At 40.6% G+C, this 14,183-nt stretch overlaps 1 protein-coding gene across 1 annotated transcript in view; it reads left to right on the top strand.

The window, feature by feature from the left end:
- tacr3a (tachykinin receptor 3a) overlaps positions 1–14,183 on the top strand; it is a 58,175-nt gene that overhangs the window by 6,417 nt on the left and 37,575 nt on the right. Inside the window, exon 3 of the mRNA XM_015943658.3 lies at positions 355–505. Coding sequence (XP_015799144.1) covers positions 355–505 — 151 coding nt within the window. The remainder of the gene's footprint in view (positions 1–354; positions 506–14,183) is intronic.

Here is a 14,183-nt window from a genome sequence, read left to right as displayed (position 1 = left end):
TCAGAGTACGCGTGGGGTGTCTGGAACGTTGAAGTGAGCTGATTTTGATTGATTAATGGTTGAAAATAGTAGAGGTCAAATTTTGGGTTGTCCCGGAAGGCTGAGAGTCCATATAAATAATGTGATATAAATTGCAAATGGACCATTTTTATTGCTCCCCCTTGGTGTTTTACTTGAGGGCTTTTGGGAGTGTCCATCATCTTTTTGGGGGAGCTGGGCTCGCCTCAGCTCCTACACAATTCATACCTTCATCACACTCTAGTGTTCAGTCAAGGACAGCTGTAAACATTATGACAATAATAACCTGAGATTTGTTTGCTTGTTTACAGCCATTTCCTCTGCCTCCCCCCTCAGGTATCACATCATGGTTACAGCTCTGGTTTATGTGCTGCCCCTTGTGGTGATGGGCATCACCTACACCATCGTGGGAGTAACGCTGTGGGGCGGAGAGATTCCCGGAGATTCATCTGATAATTATCACGGACAGCTCAGGGCAAAAAGGAAGGTAAGCATGCCTGAAGGGCAGCCTGTCATGGGGCTCTTCAGCTTTGTGATACAAAATCAGACTGTGAACATGCTTTTAGCTGCATGAGGTGCATTTTTCTGCCAGTTTCAAGCTTTTCATTTTACTTTAATTATTTAACTTTGTTTTAAATTTAATTGGGAGCATTCAATGAAATTTGATTTTCTAACATGTTTTTGTCTAAGGAAGAAAGCACAGACTCTTTGAATCCTTGGCGGCCTGAACTGGAAGGCGTTTAAATAGTAAGGCAGGAAATGACTTACAGTAGCTCTTTGTTTCTGAGCCTTTGGGATCTGGATTGCAGCTTCTGTGTCTGTTAGTACAATCACTGCCACTAAAAAGCATTTCTTTTCTAATGGAAGGGAATGCCAGAACACCACAGCTTTTGTGTACTCCATGTTTCACAAAAATCTATTAGGTCTATGCTGCTGATAATCAACCAAGTGAAAAGGTAGGGTCCTCTGTGGTGACATACTCAATAAAAACAAAAGACAAACTTCATTACACCATCTAATTATCTGCATTGATTGGAACAATTTAATTTGATATAAACCCTGGAGTTATTTAAGATGTAGTTTTTTTTTCTTTTTTTGCAAATAAAAAAGCATAGGATTAGTTATAAAACCCCAAACACCCTAATGGCCTTTAAAAATGTCAAAAAGTTAAACATTTCTATGGCCAGTAACATTTAACTACTGTAGTCTGAGCTGCACCTGAAACAACTGGTAGACGTGAGTACGACTCCAACCAATCGCACTGACCACGAAAAATTCCCTTTCATGTGTGTGCTCGTGCATCAGGTAACACTGCATCAACATTTCAGAGAAGAAAACCTTAATTCAACCCAACACAACCTTTGTGATTGTCACTAACTGTCGATGCGACTGGACAAGCAGCAGCTCTGAAAACCGACCGTGTCTGCAGGGTTTTTGAGTTTGACAGTGTTTGGTTTTTAACTCTGAATGCACTCGTGGCAGTCTAGCCTTTATCCTCAAAAGTCAGCATTGCGTTACAAACGTGTCTCCACAGAACTTATACTGGTTATATTCATCATGTTCATAACTACGCCAGTTTAAAGGTGCAATATGTATATGCTATGTGCTTCATGAGTGGTGATCCGAAATACACCAGACTGCAGAAAAATTGATTCAACAGAAGATCAACAGTAAAAATTGCATTTTGAAAGTGATACAGAACAGCAGTCAGTCGATGCATTTGCATGCGCTTCAGATGACCGGACTTTGTCTTAACCCTTTAGGCGCCATAGTTTTTTCAGTAAAATATGAATTTTTTATATCCCTATTTTAAGAGCTTGTAGCTTAAATCTGGTTAGAGATAGAGGAATATTGTAAATTAGAAAAATCTTCAGTACGAGCCAAGTTTTGTGATAGGAACAAATTCACTCACATAATTTGCATGTTATGATGTCATTAGGTGGCAGCCATATTTGATTGCATCACATTTGCAGATTTTTGTTGTTTTTTTATGTTTTTGTCTTATTTTCTTAGTGTTGTTATTGTTTATGATACATATATACATATTCCTATGTAGACATATATAACTATGTATGTATATACATATAATATTTATTACTTTATTGGTATTTTGTTATGTTTACTGCGTATCAATCAAGAACACTTCAGTGCTTCAGTGTCATGAACACATTTCACTCATCCCTTCTTTGGTTTATTTTGTTTATAATTGTTATATATATATATATATATATATATATATATATATATATATATATATATATATATATATATATATATATATATATATATCCTCAATCTCAGGTTTTTCTGGGGCTAGATTTCAGTTCCTCCCTCTCTAAATACTGGTGAGCATATCGGTTAGTTTAATTTGTGATGAGGGTCCAGAATTCCTCATCCAAAAAAACTGACAGAAAATCAATGTGTTCTGAATTTGACCGATCCCTGTCTCCTCAGTGTCCAGCTGGCTCATCAAAATGCCTGATCCACTTGGAATACTGTTCCTCTGCTCCCAAACTAACCCAGCCATCATCATTATTATTGCCACTGAGGCTGTGTTGGGCCACCCCCCTGCTAGCAGTGATGTTTTTCCCCCTACGTCCCCCTCCTGCTGCATTTCCCGCGATTTACACCCGCGCGTACAGAAAATGTGTTGGAGAAAAACTATCACCATAAGATCGACCTGGATCGCATGTAATCGGATGTAACTGCACTGAATGTAAAAATGGCTCAAATCCATGTTAATGAGAGATTTAACTGAACAATCAGATCAAACAACAGCGTACTAATGGGAGTTCCTATTCAGGGTTATCCATCTGTGTCTGTTAAAGCCTTTTAATCAAACAAAAACATGTCTAACTATGCCAGCCAGCCAGCCGTCTTCTGAACCCGCTTTGTCCACGCAGGGTCGCAGGGGGTGGTGGTGGGGGGGCTGGTGCCTATCTCCAGCAGTCAACGGGCAAGTAGGCGGGGTACACCCTACTCGCAGGGCAACACAGAGACACACAGGACAAACAACCATGCACACACACTCACACCTAAGGACAATTTAGACAGACCAATTAACCTAACAGTCATGTTTTTGGACGGTGGGAGGAAGCCGGAGTACCCGGAGAGAACCCACGCATGCACAGGGGTGCATAGACTCTATGCAGACTCCATGCAGAAAGATCCCAGGCCGGGAATCGAACCCAGGACCTTCTCGCTTCAAGGCAACAGCTCTAACCACTGAGCCACTGCGCAGCCCATGTCTAACTATGACTACATAAAATAGTGATGCTAAATGAGAAGCTGTGCATGGAACCAGTAATAAGTCAGTACTCATAAGGATAAGAGAAAAGTGAGCTACAACACGTTATTCTCAGCTTTAACATTATATTGATTTATATTTTTAAATTTTTTTAAAAACACTGTGTTTCTAAATTTTTCATCTTGCAATAAAGAATGTTCTCAATGATGCCACCAGCCAACACTTTTATCCACCAGATTTATGACAAGTCTGTTAAATTGTGATAGAGAATGATTTTCAGAGAGTGTGATCAATAACCAATCAAAAAAAGAACAGTTTCTGAAGATGTGTGTGCTGCTGTTTTCATTTCATATTTTAAATTTGAGACAAACTACATGATGATTAGAGAGTTGTGTTCCTGCAGGCTCAGAACTGAACTAATCAGTGATCAGCCTGAGGAAACTCTGCCACGCTTCACCTAACAAGATAACACGTTTATAAAACTGGCAAAACACAGGTTTGGTGATAAAAATTATTTATCTCTGTAAACTGAATCACAAAGAAACACAGGAATTCAACTGACTGTCAAGAAACCTTTTGTTTTCAGCCCAAAAGCTAATTAAAAAATGTGTTTTAAATAATAGCTGCTCTTTGCGTGCTTTTAGCTTTCAGATTATTTCATCAATCACAGCTTTTGCCAATTAACTCAGTGTTGTTTTGCAAATTTATTACCTGTTTGTGTCTCATTTGTCCAAACGGAGAACAAACCATGCAGAGGTGCATCAATCAAGAACTTAAGGATAATTTTTTAAAACTGTGAGCACAAAGACGATAATTCAGGAATTAGATGGACAAAGCGTCTTATTCTCAATCAACACAACTTTGTTCCACTCAGAAAAAATACAGTTTTCACTCTAAGGGTGTTTGAAATTCGTTCAACAACTGGTCAGTTTTGAAAGTGTCCTGCTGATGACCACTAATTAATCAGCTAGCTCTATAATAGACATCGATTAGCTGGTCAAGGGCTGCAAGGAAAACCTTTGAAAAGTGTTTCCTCTCATAGCCACGGGTCACTTTGTGCGCTCTGCATATTTAGTCTGGACCGACAGACCTCTACCTAGACCTCTTTTTTATTACAATGTAATTTTAATAAAAATATATTTAGTATTTATTACATTCATACATATATATATATATATATATATATATTTAGTATTTATTACATTCATACGTATATATATATATATACATATATATATATATATATATATATATATATATATATATATAGTATATATTACATTCATACATATATATATATATATATATATGTATATATATATGTATATATATATGTATATTAGGGCTGCAACTAACAACTATTTTAATAGTTGACTAGTCACCGACTATTGAAATGATTAGTCAACTAATCGGATAATTATTAAATTTTTCTTAAATTTAGCATGAGATTGCTTTAATTGTGTGAAAAATTATAAACGCAAGAAAGATGGGTACTTCAATGGAAAATGCATATTTTATTGAACTTTGCTGCAGATAAGACATTTCATACTAACAGTAAATAAAAAGGCCCTGTCTAACACCAATGAGGCACAGTGCCCAGTCAGTATAGACATAAATGCATGAATAAAATAAAAATAAATTTGTCAGGCACGGTCGGGCATAACATTAAATCTCTCTGTTTTAAAAGCGAAAACATGTTTGAAAGATCTACAATGTACACCCAAAACAAAACGTATTAGTTTTCGTGTTATTTAAATCTTACCGAGGTGAGTCAGACTCTGTTTCATTCAACTGTCCGACGTGCTTTATCTTTAAGTGATAGTGCATCTTCGAGGTGCTGCCGTGATACACAAGGACTGCTTTGCAAATAATGCAGGTAGAACTTTTTATTCACCGAATCCAGGCTAAAATGCTGCCAAACTTGAGATGTTTTGGTATGCGTAGCTGCTGTGTCGGATGCCGCCATTTCTGCTAGTTGACACTCAGCAGAGAAGCTATTGCCCATGTGCCACTCTCGGCAGAGATTGTAATGAAGTGAGATACCTCACTCGGTCGGAAAAAAACACATCTGGCGACAACGTCCACAATGACATTCATTGTCGGCTATTTCCATTGTCGATATTTGTCGACAACGTCGATGAATCGTTGCAGCCCTGCTATATATATATATATATATATATATATATATATATATATATATATATATATATAATTTTTAGTTTTAGTTTTTTTTTTTTTTTAATTTGGTCATTTATTCCTATCATGAAAAATTCACTTTTTGGAGCTTTTTACCATGTGATATTTTTATTTACTCATGAAAAATACCCCAAACCCATTTAGCATCTTCCGGTCTCAGCTGCACATTTTCAGAAATCCTTCAAAAGCCTAGATGTGTCATCAGGCCTTTCTACCGCTGAAAATCACACCTTCCACCTCCAATTGGCGAGTAGAATCAGCCAGCGATGGGTTCCCGCATGCGCAATTCATTTTCATCCTGGATACTGTTGAGTAAACTTCTCTGTTTGTAGAGCGAAGCTCCCACTCAGTGGGAAAGGAAAAGAGAGCCGTGTGTGTCCTCTGAGCAGCAAACATCTCTGCATGTAGTTTTCCCCACAACTGCTCAATGGGAGGAGAGAGCAGCAAGTGTGTGAGGACACGCACGGATATGAGAGAACCGGGAGCAAATTAATAAAATAATGTTGTTGAGGGTCTGCACTCATGAGGAAATTACTATGCAGTAATTTCTCCAAAAGACTGTGTCATCTGCGCTCTGAAAAAGCAGATATTAAAAATCAGCGCCCGCAACAACTTCATGTCCCATGAGCCTTTGCACCCGGAAGCAGCGTGATGACGTCACCAAAGCGGAGCCGAACCTAGGAACCCACAGAGTCCAGCCCGCCGGACAGCCGAGTCTATAAAAGGGAGACAGAACGAAACTTATCTGTCTTTTGTTCTAGTTCAACTGGCGTGAAGACGCTCTCGTTTGCTACGGCTCCGGACAGCATGTGCACGAGGCCTAGCTGCTGAAGTGGACGGAACACCGAGCTACTGGAAGCAACGGAGAACGCCGATTGAACACTGAGGGACGCCTCGCTGTTCGTTCATTCAAAGTTTTTTCTCTCTCTCTTTCTCTTCCGCTTCTCTCTAACATAGTTCAGAACAAGCAATCAAACCACGCGATTTGCTTTAAAGTAGCTCCGGGCTCTCCTCCGTACCAAAAACGCCATCGGATCATCTTACGAGTAAGCCGTTTTGTTTCTTTCATTGTAATATCTAAGGTTTTGAGCTGTGGCCACAGCATAAAACAAATATTTAGATATTTAATTTGCCTTTAAGTGATCTTTTGTTTTGTTTATTGATCTTTGTGAAGCGGTTTTGAAGTTTAAGTTTTACTGTGCATGAAAGTTTGCTCACATCACTGTTGAAAGTTGAACACACACACACACACACACACACACACACACACACACACACACACACACACACACACACACACGCATTCCACAAGTGGTTTGATCCCAGGAGTCAGCCATTTTGGGTTTTCAACTACATCCATCTTGTTACCCCACCTATCAGACCATTATTTCACATTATCATTATTATTTCATAATTACTTGTTATTTGTTTCATAAAATAAGTTGGTTGATGTTGATTGGCTAAACACTTTAGAAGGAGCTGAAGGGAATATATTAGGTAATAAAGGTCATTGCCAATTAAGATTTTGTCTCAGGTGATTTGTTTGTGTTGATATAAATTAACTGCAGCTCGTTACGATTTCACGGAAAGCTTAGACAAGATTGATAAGAGGTGTGGATTCATTGTTCCCTTGTTAAAGGGGTGGTGCCCCGAGGCACATCTCCGGATATCCTAATTACGTAATAAAATCGGTAAATATTTCCATATTTACGAATTTTATTGAAGAATCCAAAAAGTAAGTAAAAGCTTACAAATTATTCGTTGACATAATCACAACAATGTGGTTCAGAGTCTCCAAAAGCAACACAGCTCACGCCCGCCTTTGTTTATCTTTTTAAGGACACCACGGACTTTCCCGCCAGTCTTAAATGCCGCCCATGTGCTCGGGGATTTCCGAATTCCTGAGAACTCCTTCGAAACTACATCGTATGAGTCCGAACTGACGCTATCCTCCCGACCCTACTGACCCTAATGTAAGCGGCATTTCTCCAGGTTGCAGGCATAAAGTGGTTGATTTCATGCCACAGTTGAGAATGTTACCTTCATGTCACAGATGACTGCTTTTAACCTCCCACTTGTACCAGAGTGGAAATCCTGACAAATTACTTCTGCTTGGGAACAAAACACTTAAAAAAAAAAACTTACGTTCTGTCGACAGACGGATGTAATGGCCAGCACAGGATGTGTGTGTTAAGAGTTAAGTTAGTCTATCAAATTCATTTTATCCATCCATCCATGAATTCATTTTATGAACATTAAAATAATTTGAAAAATGTCAAGACCATAGACATATTCACAATAGTAATCACCAAATATCACTACAGCTGAGATGCTGCTCAGGACCCAAACTGAATGTAACCACTGCATTATAAGGTATTCATCATTAGTTTGTAAATGACAACTTTGCATGACAACGCTCTGCCTTCTAAAGTAAATAAAAATATAAATATACTTATTTTTCTATTAGTATCTGCCCATTTGGAGTATTTTTTAGACTAATGCTGCTGCACCACATGCAGAAATGTGCATAATTCTGCTACACTGCACACACTTGTATGAATCCTGCTGCTGGATGTGATCAGCTCAGACGAAGGACTTCATCCTTGAGAATTTCCCTTTAGTTGTCCAGATTCTAGTGTGCTGAGTTCACTTCCAAAGTCCTTATGTGAAATGATTAATGTCCCATTTTCTCTGCAGAGATTGTAGTAATTACTTATGCCATCCAGTGTTGAAGCATCTATCTTGGTGTTGCATAAATTTTGTTTTAATCAGCACAACAACAAAGCTTGGTTAGGCATCTTTACTCTAGGAAATATCCATCCCATTGCTTTGATCTCTGCGGGGGGACAGGAGTCAGCTGAAACTGGGTGAGATGTGAAGAGAAGTGGGATCTTTAAAACAAAAAACACTAATCTCCTTCAGTTTGGACAAATCTCAGCTGCCAGGAAACTCATTAGTAGTCTCATCACACCGCTTCTATTTTTACTTCAGGGATCTTTAAGGTGTATTATGTTAGTATGGCTTCTAATTGTAATATAAGTGTAATGAACCTTGGGATGATATTGTCAGCAGAAGAGCTGCATCGGAAGACCAGCTGTGATAAAAGTGTTCCTAATCAGCGCTACACATTAGTGGAACAAGCCGCCTGATGAAATCGGGTCAGCCTTTCCTGATGTTGCTTAATTGTATTGATTTGCTTTTACGTTTTAGTTTAAAGTGTTCATTCAGGCGGATTCAACGGTTTGTTTTAAATGTAAATGTACTTGGATTAAATTACTTCTTTTTTGGAGTGAGAAGATTTTTGTGTCAGGCTCAGTGGAACAGACGTACAGCAAAGCATTGGGATGAATAGTAACTTGTACAGAGGAATGCTGCTAAAGACACCATTTTACTCCAAATGAAACTTATTTACTACTACTCCCGATGATCTTGTCATTCAGTACAATAACGGTCTGGTTTCTATCCTTAATTCATTTGCTCCCATCAAATCCCGCTCTGTATATTTTACTCGGTCTGCTCCATGGTTCACCCCTGCCCTTCGCTCCTTGAAAGCTACTAACCGGAGGCTTGAAAGACTCTACAAGAAAACCGGTCTCTCCATCCATAAAGACTTATATTCTGCTCAGATTTCTCTCTACAAGGACTCCATCTCCCACGCCAAATCTCAGTATTACTCCGGTCTCATCTCGTCCAACTCCAGCAACACTAAAACATTATTTTCCATCATGAACAGCATTTTTCAGCCTCCCGACTCCTTACCCATCCATCTTTACTCTTCAGAAATCTGTAACTCTCTCCTTCAGTTTTTTAATGATAAGGTCAATAGAATCCATCTCTCTTTACCTCATTCCTCCCCTCCCTCTCCTGATTTATTTGAAGCCTCCATTCAGTTCTCCTCCTTTGAACTTCCCCATCCCTCAGAAATATTAGATTACATCACCAAATCCAAACCTTCCACCTGTCAACTGGACCCTATTCCAACAGTTTTAGTTAAATCGTGCCTTTCTTCTCTGCTCCCTTTTATAACAGCCATTATTCATTCCTCACTATCCTCTGGTACGGTCCCATCCCTATTCAAATCCGCTTCAGTCAGCCCTATTCTAAAAAAACCTGGTTTAGATCCCAATGATTTCAATAACCTCCGTCCCATTTCCCATCTTCCCTTCATTTCCAAAGTCCTAGAGAAAACTGTTGCATCTCAGCTCCATTCCCATCTCACCCGCAATAACCTTAATGAACAGTTTCAGTCTGGCTTCCGTCCCCACCACAGCACAGAAACAGCTCTCATCAAGATCACTAACGACCTACTCATTGCTGCTGATTCTGGTTTAATCTCTATTCTCATTCTCCTCGATCTGAGTGCGGCCTTTGACACCATTTCTCATCCCATCCTCCTTAATAGACTCTCTTCCTTAGGCATCACTCACACCCCCCTCCGCTGGTTTCAGTCTTACCTTACTGGCCGCACTCAGTTCATCCAGTTAAAATCCTTTACCTCAGAACCCTCCCCAGTCAAGTCAGGTGTGCCCCAGGGCTCTGTCCTGGGGCCCCTCCTCTTCATAGTATATCTCCTCCCTATCGGCAAAATCTTCCGCAAATTCAATATCCAGTTTCACTGCTTTGCGGATGACACCCAGCTCTACATTTCCAGTAAGCCCAACTCAACTCTCCCACCATCCTCCCTTACACTCTGCCTCTTTGAAATCAAATCATAGTTCACCTCTAATTTCCTCAAACTCAACGGCAATAAAACTGAACTTCTTCTAGTTGGCACTAACTCCACCCTCTCAACATCTGACAGCTTTTCTTTAACTATTGACCGCGCCATAGTCTCCCCCTCACCTCACGTCAAGAGTCTGGGTGTCATTCTTGACAGCTCACTTTCTTTTCAGGCTCACATTAATAACTTAATTCGGTCAGCATACTTCCATCTACGTTCCATAAACCGTCTCCGTCCCTCACTGACCCCTCACACTGCCGCCATTCTCGTCCACAGCCTCGTCACCTCCCGTATCGACTATTGCAATTCACTTCTTTATGGTCTCCCCAACAAACTCCTTCATAAACTGCAAATGGTCCAGAATTCAGCAGCCCGTATTATCACCAGAACCCCTTCCTTTCACCACATCACCCCGGTTCTCCAGCAGCTTCACTGGCTCCCAGTTAAATTCAGGTCCATCTTCAAAATTCTCCTTCATACCTTCAAAGCAATCCACAACCTCTCTCCTCCATATATCTCAGACCTTATAAGTATTCACACCCCATCCCGTTCACTCAGATCTTCTTCTTCCATCCATCTTGCGGTTCCTTCTGCCCGTCTCGCTACCATGGGGAGCAGAGCTTTCAGCCGCTCTGCTCCTCGACTCTGGAACTCACTTCCCCCAGACATCAGGAACATCGACAGTTTTACCCTTTTCAAAACAAAACTCAAAACACATATGTTTAAATCTGCCTACAACCTCTGATTTTATTGAACTGTTTCTCTCTTTGTTTTTTCTTCTTTGGGTTTTATTATTGTTTTATTGTATTTTATTACGTGTTTTGTGTAAAGTGACCTTGGGTGTCCTGAAAGGCGCTTTTAAATAAAATGTATTATTTTTTTTTTTCTGCACAGTTCACAGTCTCTTTGTTGTATTTTCTTGTGAATGGAAGATTTAAAGGAGCAACATGTAAGTATTTTACAGTGAAATAATCACAAAATGTTCTACTGTCGAAATCATGCTGGAAGGAAGGTTACTTTGAAACACATTTCTTTCTTGGGATTGTCAGATTCCTTTAAAAAAACTAGAGGGATGCAGTCAATCAATCTGTGAGCCAACAAGGTTGCCAAGTATGCAGCACTGGCATTGTAATGTGACATAAAGCCGGGCGTCCACTGTGCAACTTTTTCACTTTTTTGAGCCGATTTTCCACTCTTGCGAGAATTCACGAGATCGGGGCGAGTTTTGCACCGAGCGTCGTGTAGTATACAGGGGGTTATGAGAGGCGATTAACACCACGTGACCAGCTACCGATCAGCAATCGTGAGCTCGCACAAACTTCTGGCGTGTTTAATATTTTGCTCGTCCCTCGTGAGGGTATCGCACTGTTGAAGCGGCGCTGCGAGCAGCTGTGACCCAAAAAAGTATCAGAACCGCTCACGGCGCATGCGCAATCATGCATCAACACCGCTCGCCCGCTATTTCCCTAATAACACACGTTGTTCGATTTTATTTCTACACTTTTTTTTTTACCCACAAAGATTGTCAAGAAAGCGTGTTTGTCGTGTTCATGTCAAACTAAACTGATCACAAAACACACAGATTTACTTTCTTTATTTCGTTTTCCTCATCCAACCCCCATAAATCCCTATGTGTCCTCCTGCAGCTCTCCCGAAGAACAACAGGCAAGACAAGACAAAAAAGTCTGATGTGTTGTGTAAAAAGGGCTATTTTTAGCATATTTTTTAGGACCAACGTGTTGCTACCAGACGTACAGTGTGAGCAGTCAGGTCGCATCCGAGAACTGGGTCGTACAGTGTGAGCACATGACTCGTGAGATCTGCCCTGCGAGGAAGTCGTACAGTTTGAGCTGAAGCCGAGTGCTACGAGTGAAAAAGTTGCACAGTGTCCGCCCAGCTTAAGTCGGCAAAAAGATCCAGAGTTTAAAGAACCAAGGCCAGTAAACAGGAGTGACCTAGAAGCAATTTTTTGTACCCCTAAGAAGCCACATCATCCTTTTATTTGACTCTAATATCAGGTGAAGAAGGCTAGGGGCTAGCTAATGTTGTTCAAATAATGCGAGTAGTGAATTAGAAGCATGCTCAGCTCTAAAAATATCCTAAGCTACTTTTTCCAATTACCAACAACTCAGTAGTACAGTGAAATGTATGAGTGAGGTGAATGATGAGTCAATCATGGCATTTTTCTTCATTTATTGAGTCCTTTAGAACAATAGCAGCAAGCAAAAAACAACTGCATCTCCTCTAATGCTGGAGAACTATTACTATAATAAGTGTAGTAAGTGCTTTCTACCTTAAAACACCCAATATGTCATGACTCCCATCCTTTACCCTCATCTGCCTTACCCCCAAATTCCACTACCTCCGCTCCGCTCCGCTCCGGTCCGCCCCCGCCTTCCGCAGCCGCTCGCTTCCGAACTCAATTTTTCTTGGTACCCGCTCTACAACGGCTCCGCTCCGGTGCGGAGACCTGAGGTGGGCAAATAAGCATGCGCGGGATTTTCGAGATCTTGCTATACAGTCCGAGCAATAAACGCGGAAGTTAGATCCAAACACCCGTTGTGTGGGAGAAGCATCGGCAGGAACCGTTTAATCTGCCCATCATTTGTGTTGAGAGATCAGCAGTGTTTGGATCAAAAAAGTGTGACTACTTTGATAGTGGAAACTGTATTTATGGCTTACTTTTGTGCATTTAAACTTCAGCCACCATTGATAGTTGTTAAAAGTTGTTACGGAAGCAGGTGTAACTAAGGGATTTAATCGGGGTGCCAGCCAGGTCTCTCTCCTGACATATAAGAAATAAATACAATTATTAACAACTTTCCCTTGTAACTCACACTCACTTCACAACACAAAGGATGTAAACAATTTGAAGTGTTTATCACCCTAACCTGGACTGAAACAAACAAACCCAAATAATCACATAAGCAAAAGGCAAAAACGGGGGTGTATTAAATCAGATCTTTTGCAACAACATATATAAAAATTAATGGAAAGGTCCGAGAGTCCCGTTCAGATAAATTCAGTTCCGTTCAGATAAATTCAGTTCCGTTCAGATAAATTCAGTTCCGTTCAGATAAATTCAGTTCAGTTCAGATAAATTCAGTTCCGTTCAGATAAATTCAGTTCAGTTCAGATAAATTCAGTTCAGTTCAGTTCAGAAAAGAAAAATGTGCGTCCATAATATACTCAGCAAAAAAAACTAAGATTATCGCTGATTCAGTATACAGCAGCTGCAGCAACCGCTGCGTCGATCAGCTGTTTACTCACGGTACCGCTGAGGTCCCGACAGGCCGCTGCTTCGGCGGTTCACCAGAACAAACGCTCCCAGCCTACTCCTCCAGCACATCAGATAAGTCACATAGGTCAGCTAGCCTCTCCCTAGTCGTAGGTGCGATAATCCTTAGTCCATAACACCGCTTGGCAGCGTCCGATCAAAACTCACTTCCTCCTGTCTCCAGCGTCCTCCAGACAGGTGAGGGAGTACCACTCTCGGGGGCGGGGCGTGTCTCCTAACTCACCTCTTATAGAAGTCAGGCAGACAAAACGATCAATAAAACAATACTCAACGTGATGCTGTCCTTCTCTTAGGTCACAGAAATCAGCAACAAAAATAAAGACAATAACCTCCAAACTGTATGTCACACATATAAGTAATTTAACAAGTTCAACCAAAGCCGATAGGCACCAGGTGACAGACATGGGCTGTTACACACCCCCTCCCCTGCAATAAGCCAAAGCCTGCGTAGGCGTCAATCATATAGGTTTTAGTTTTACATAAACCCTGAGAAGTCTTCGTCACTGCTATCCTCCTCAAATATCCGAAAGAGATTTTGTCGCTGTGCCTGGTCGACTTCCTCTGCAAGAGGATAGCAAGGTTTTAACTGGGTTGCATGTACTACCCGTAGGTCCTCTCCGGTGTCTTCCATGACAACTTCATAATTCAAAGGCCCTAACTTCTGGGTGATACAGTAGGGACCTTTACAACGGCGGGCTAACTTG

Source organism: Nothobranchius furzeri, chromosome 6, assembly GCF_043380555.1.
Source record: "Nothobranchius furzeri strain GRZ-AD chromosome 6, NfurGRZ-RIMD1, whole genome shotgun sequence".
NCBI classification, from domain to species: Eukaryota; Metazoa; Chordata; class Actinopteri; order Cyprinodontiformes; family Nothobranchiidae; genus Nothobranchius; species Nothobranchius furzeri.
Note: the sequence above shows the minus strand (reverse complement) of the source record. Positions and strands in the feature narration are given on the sequence as shown.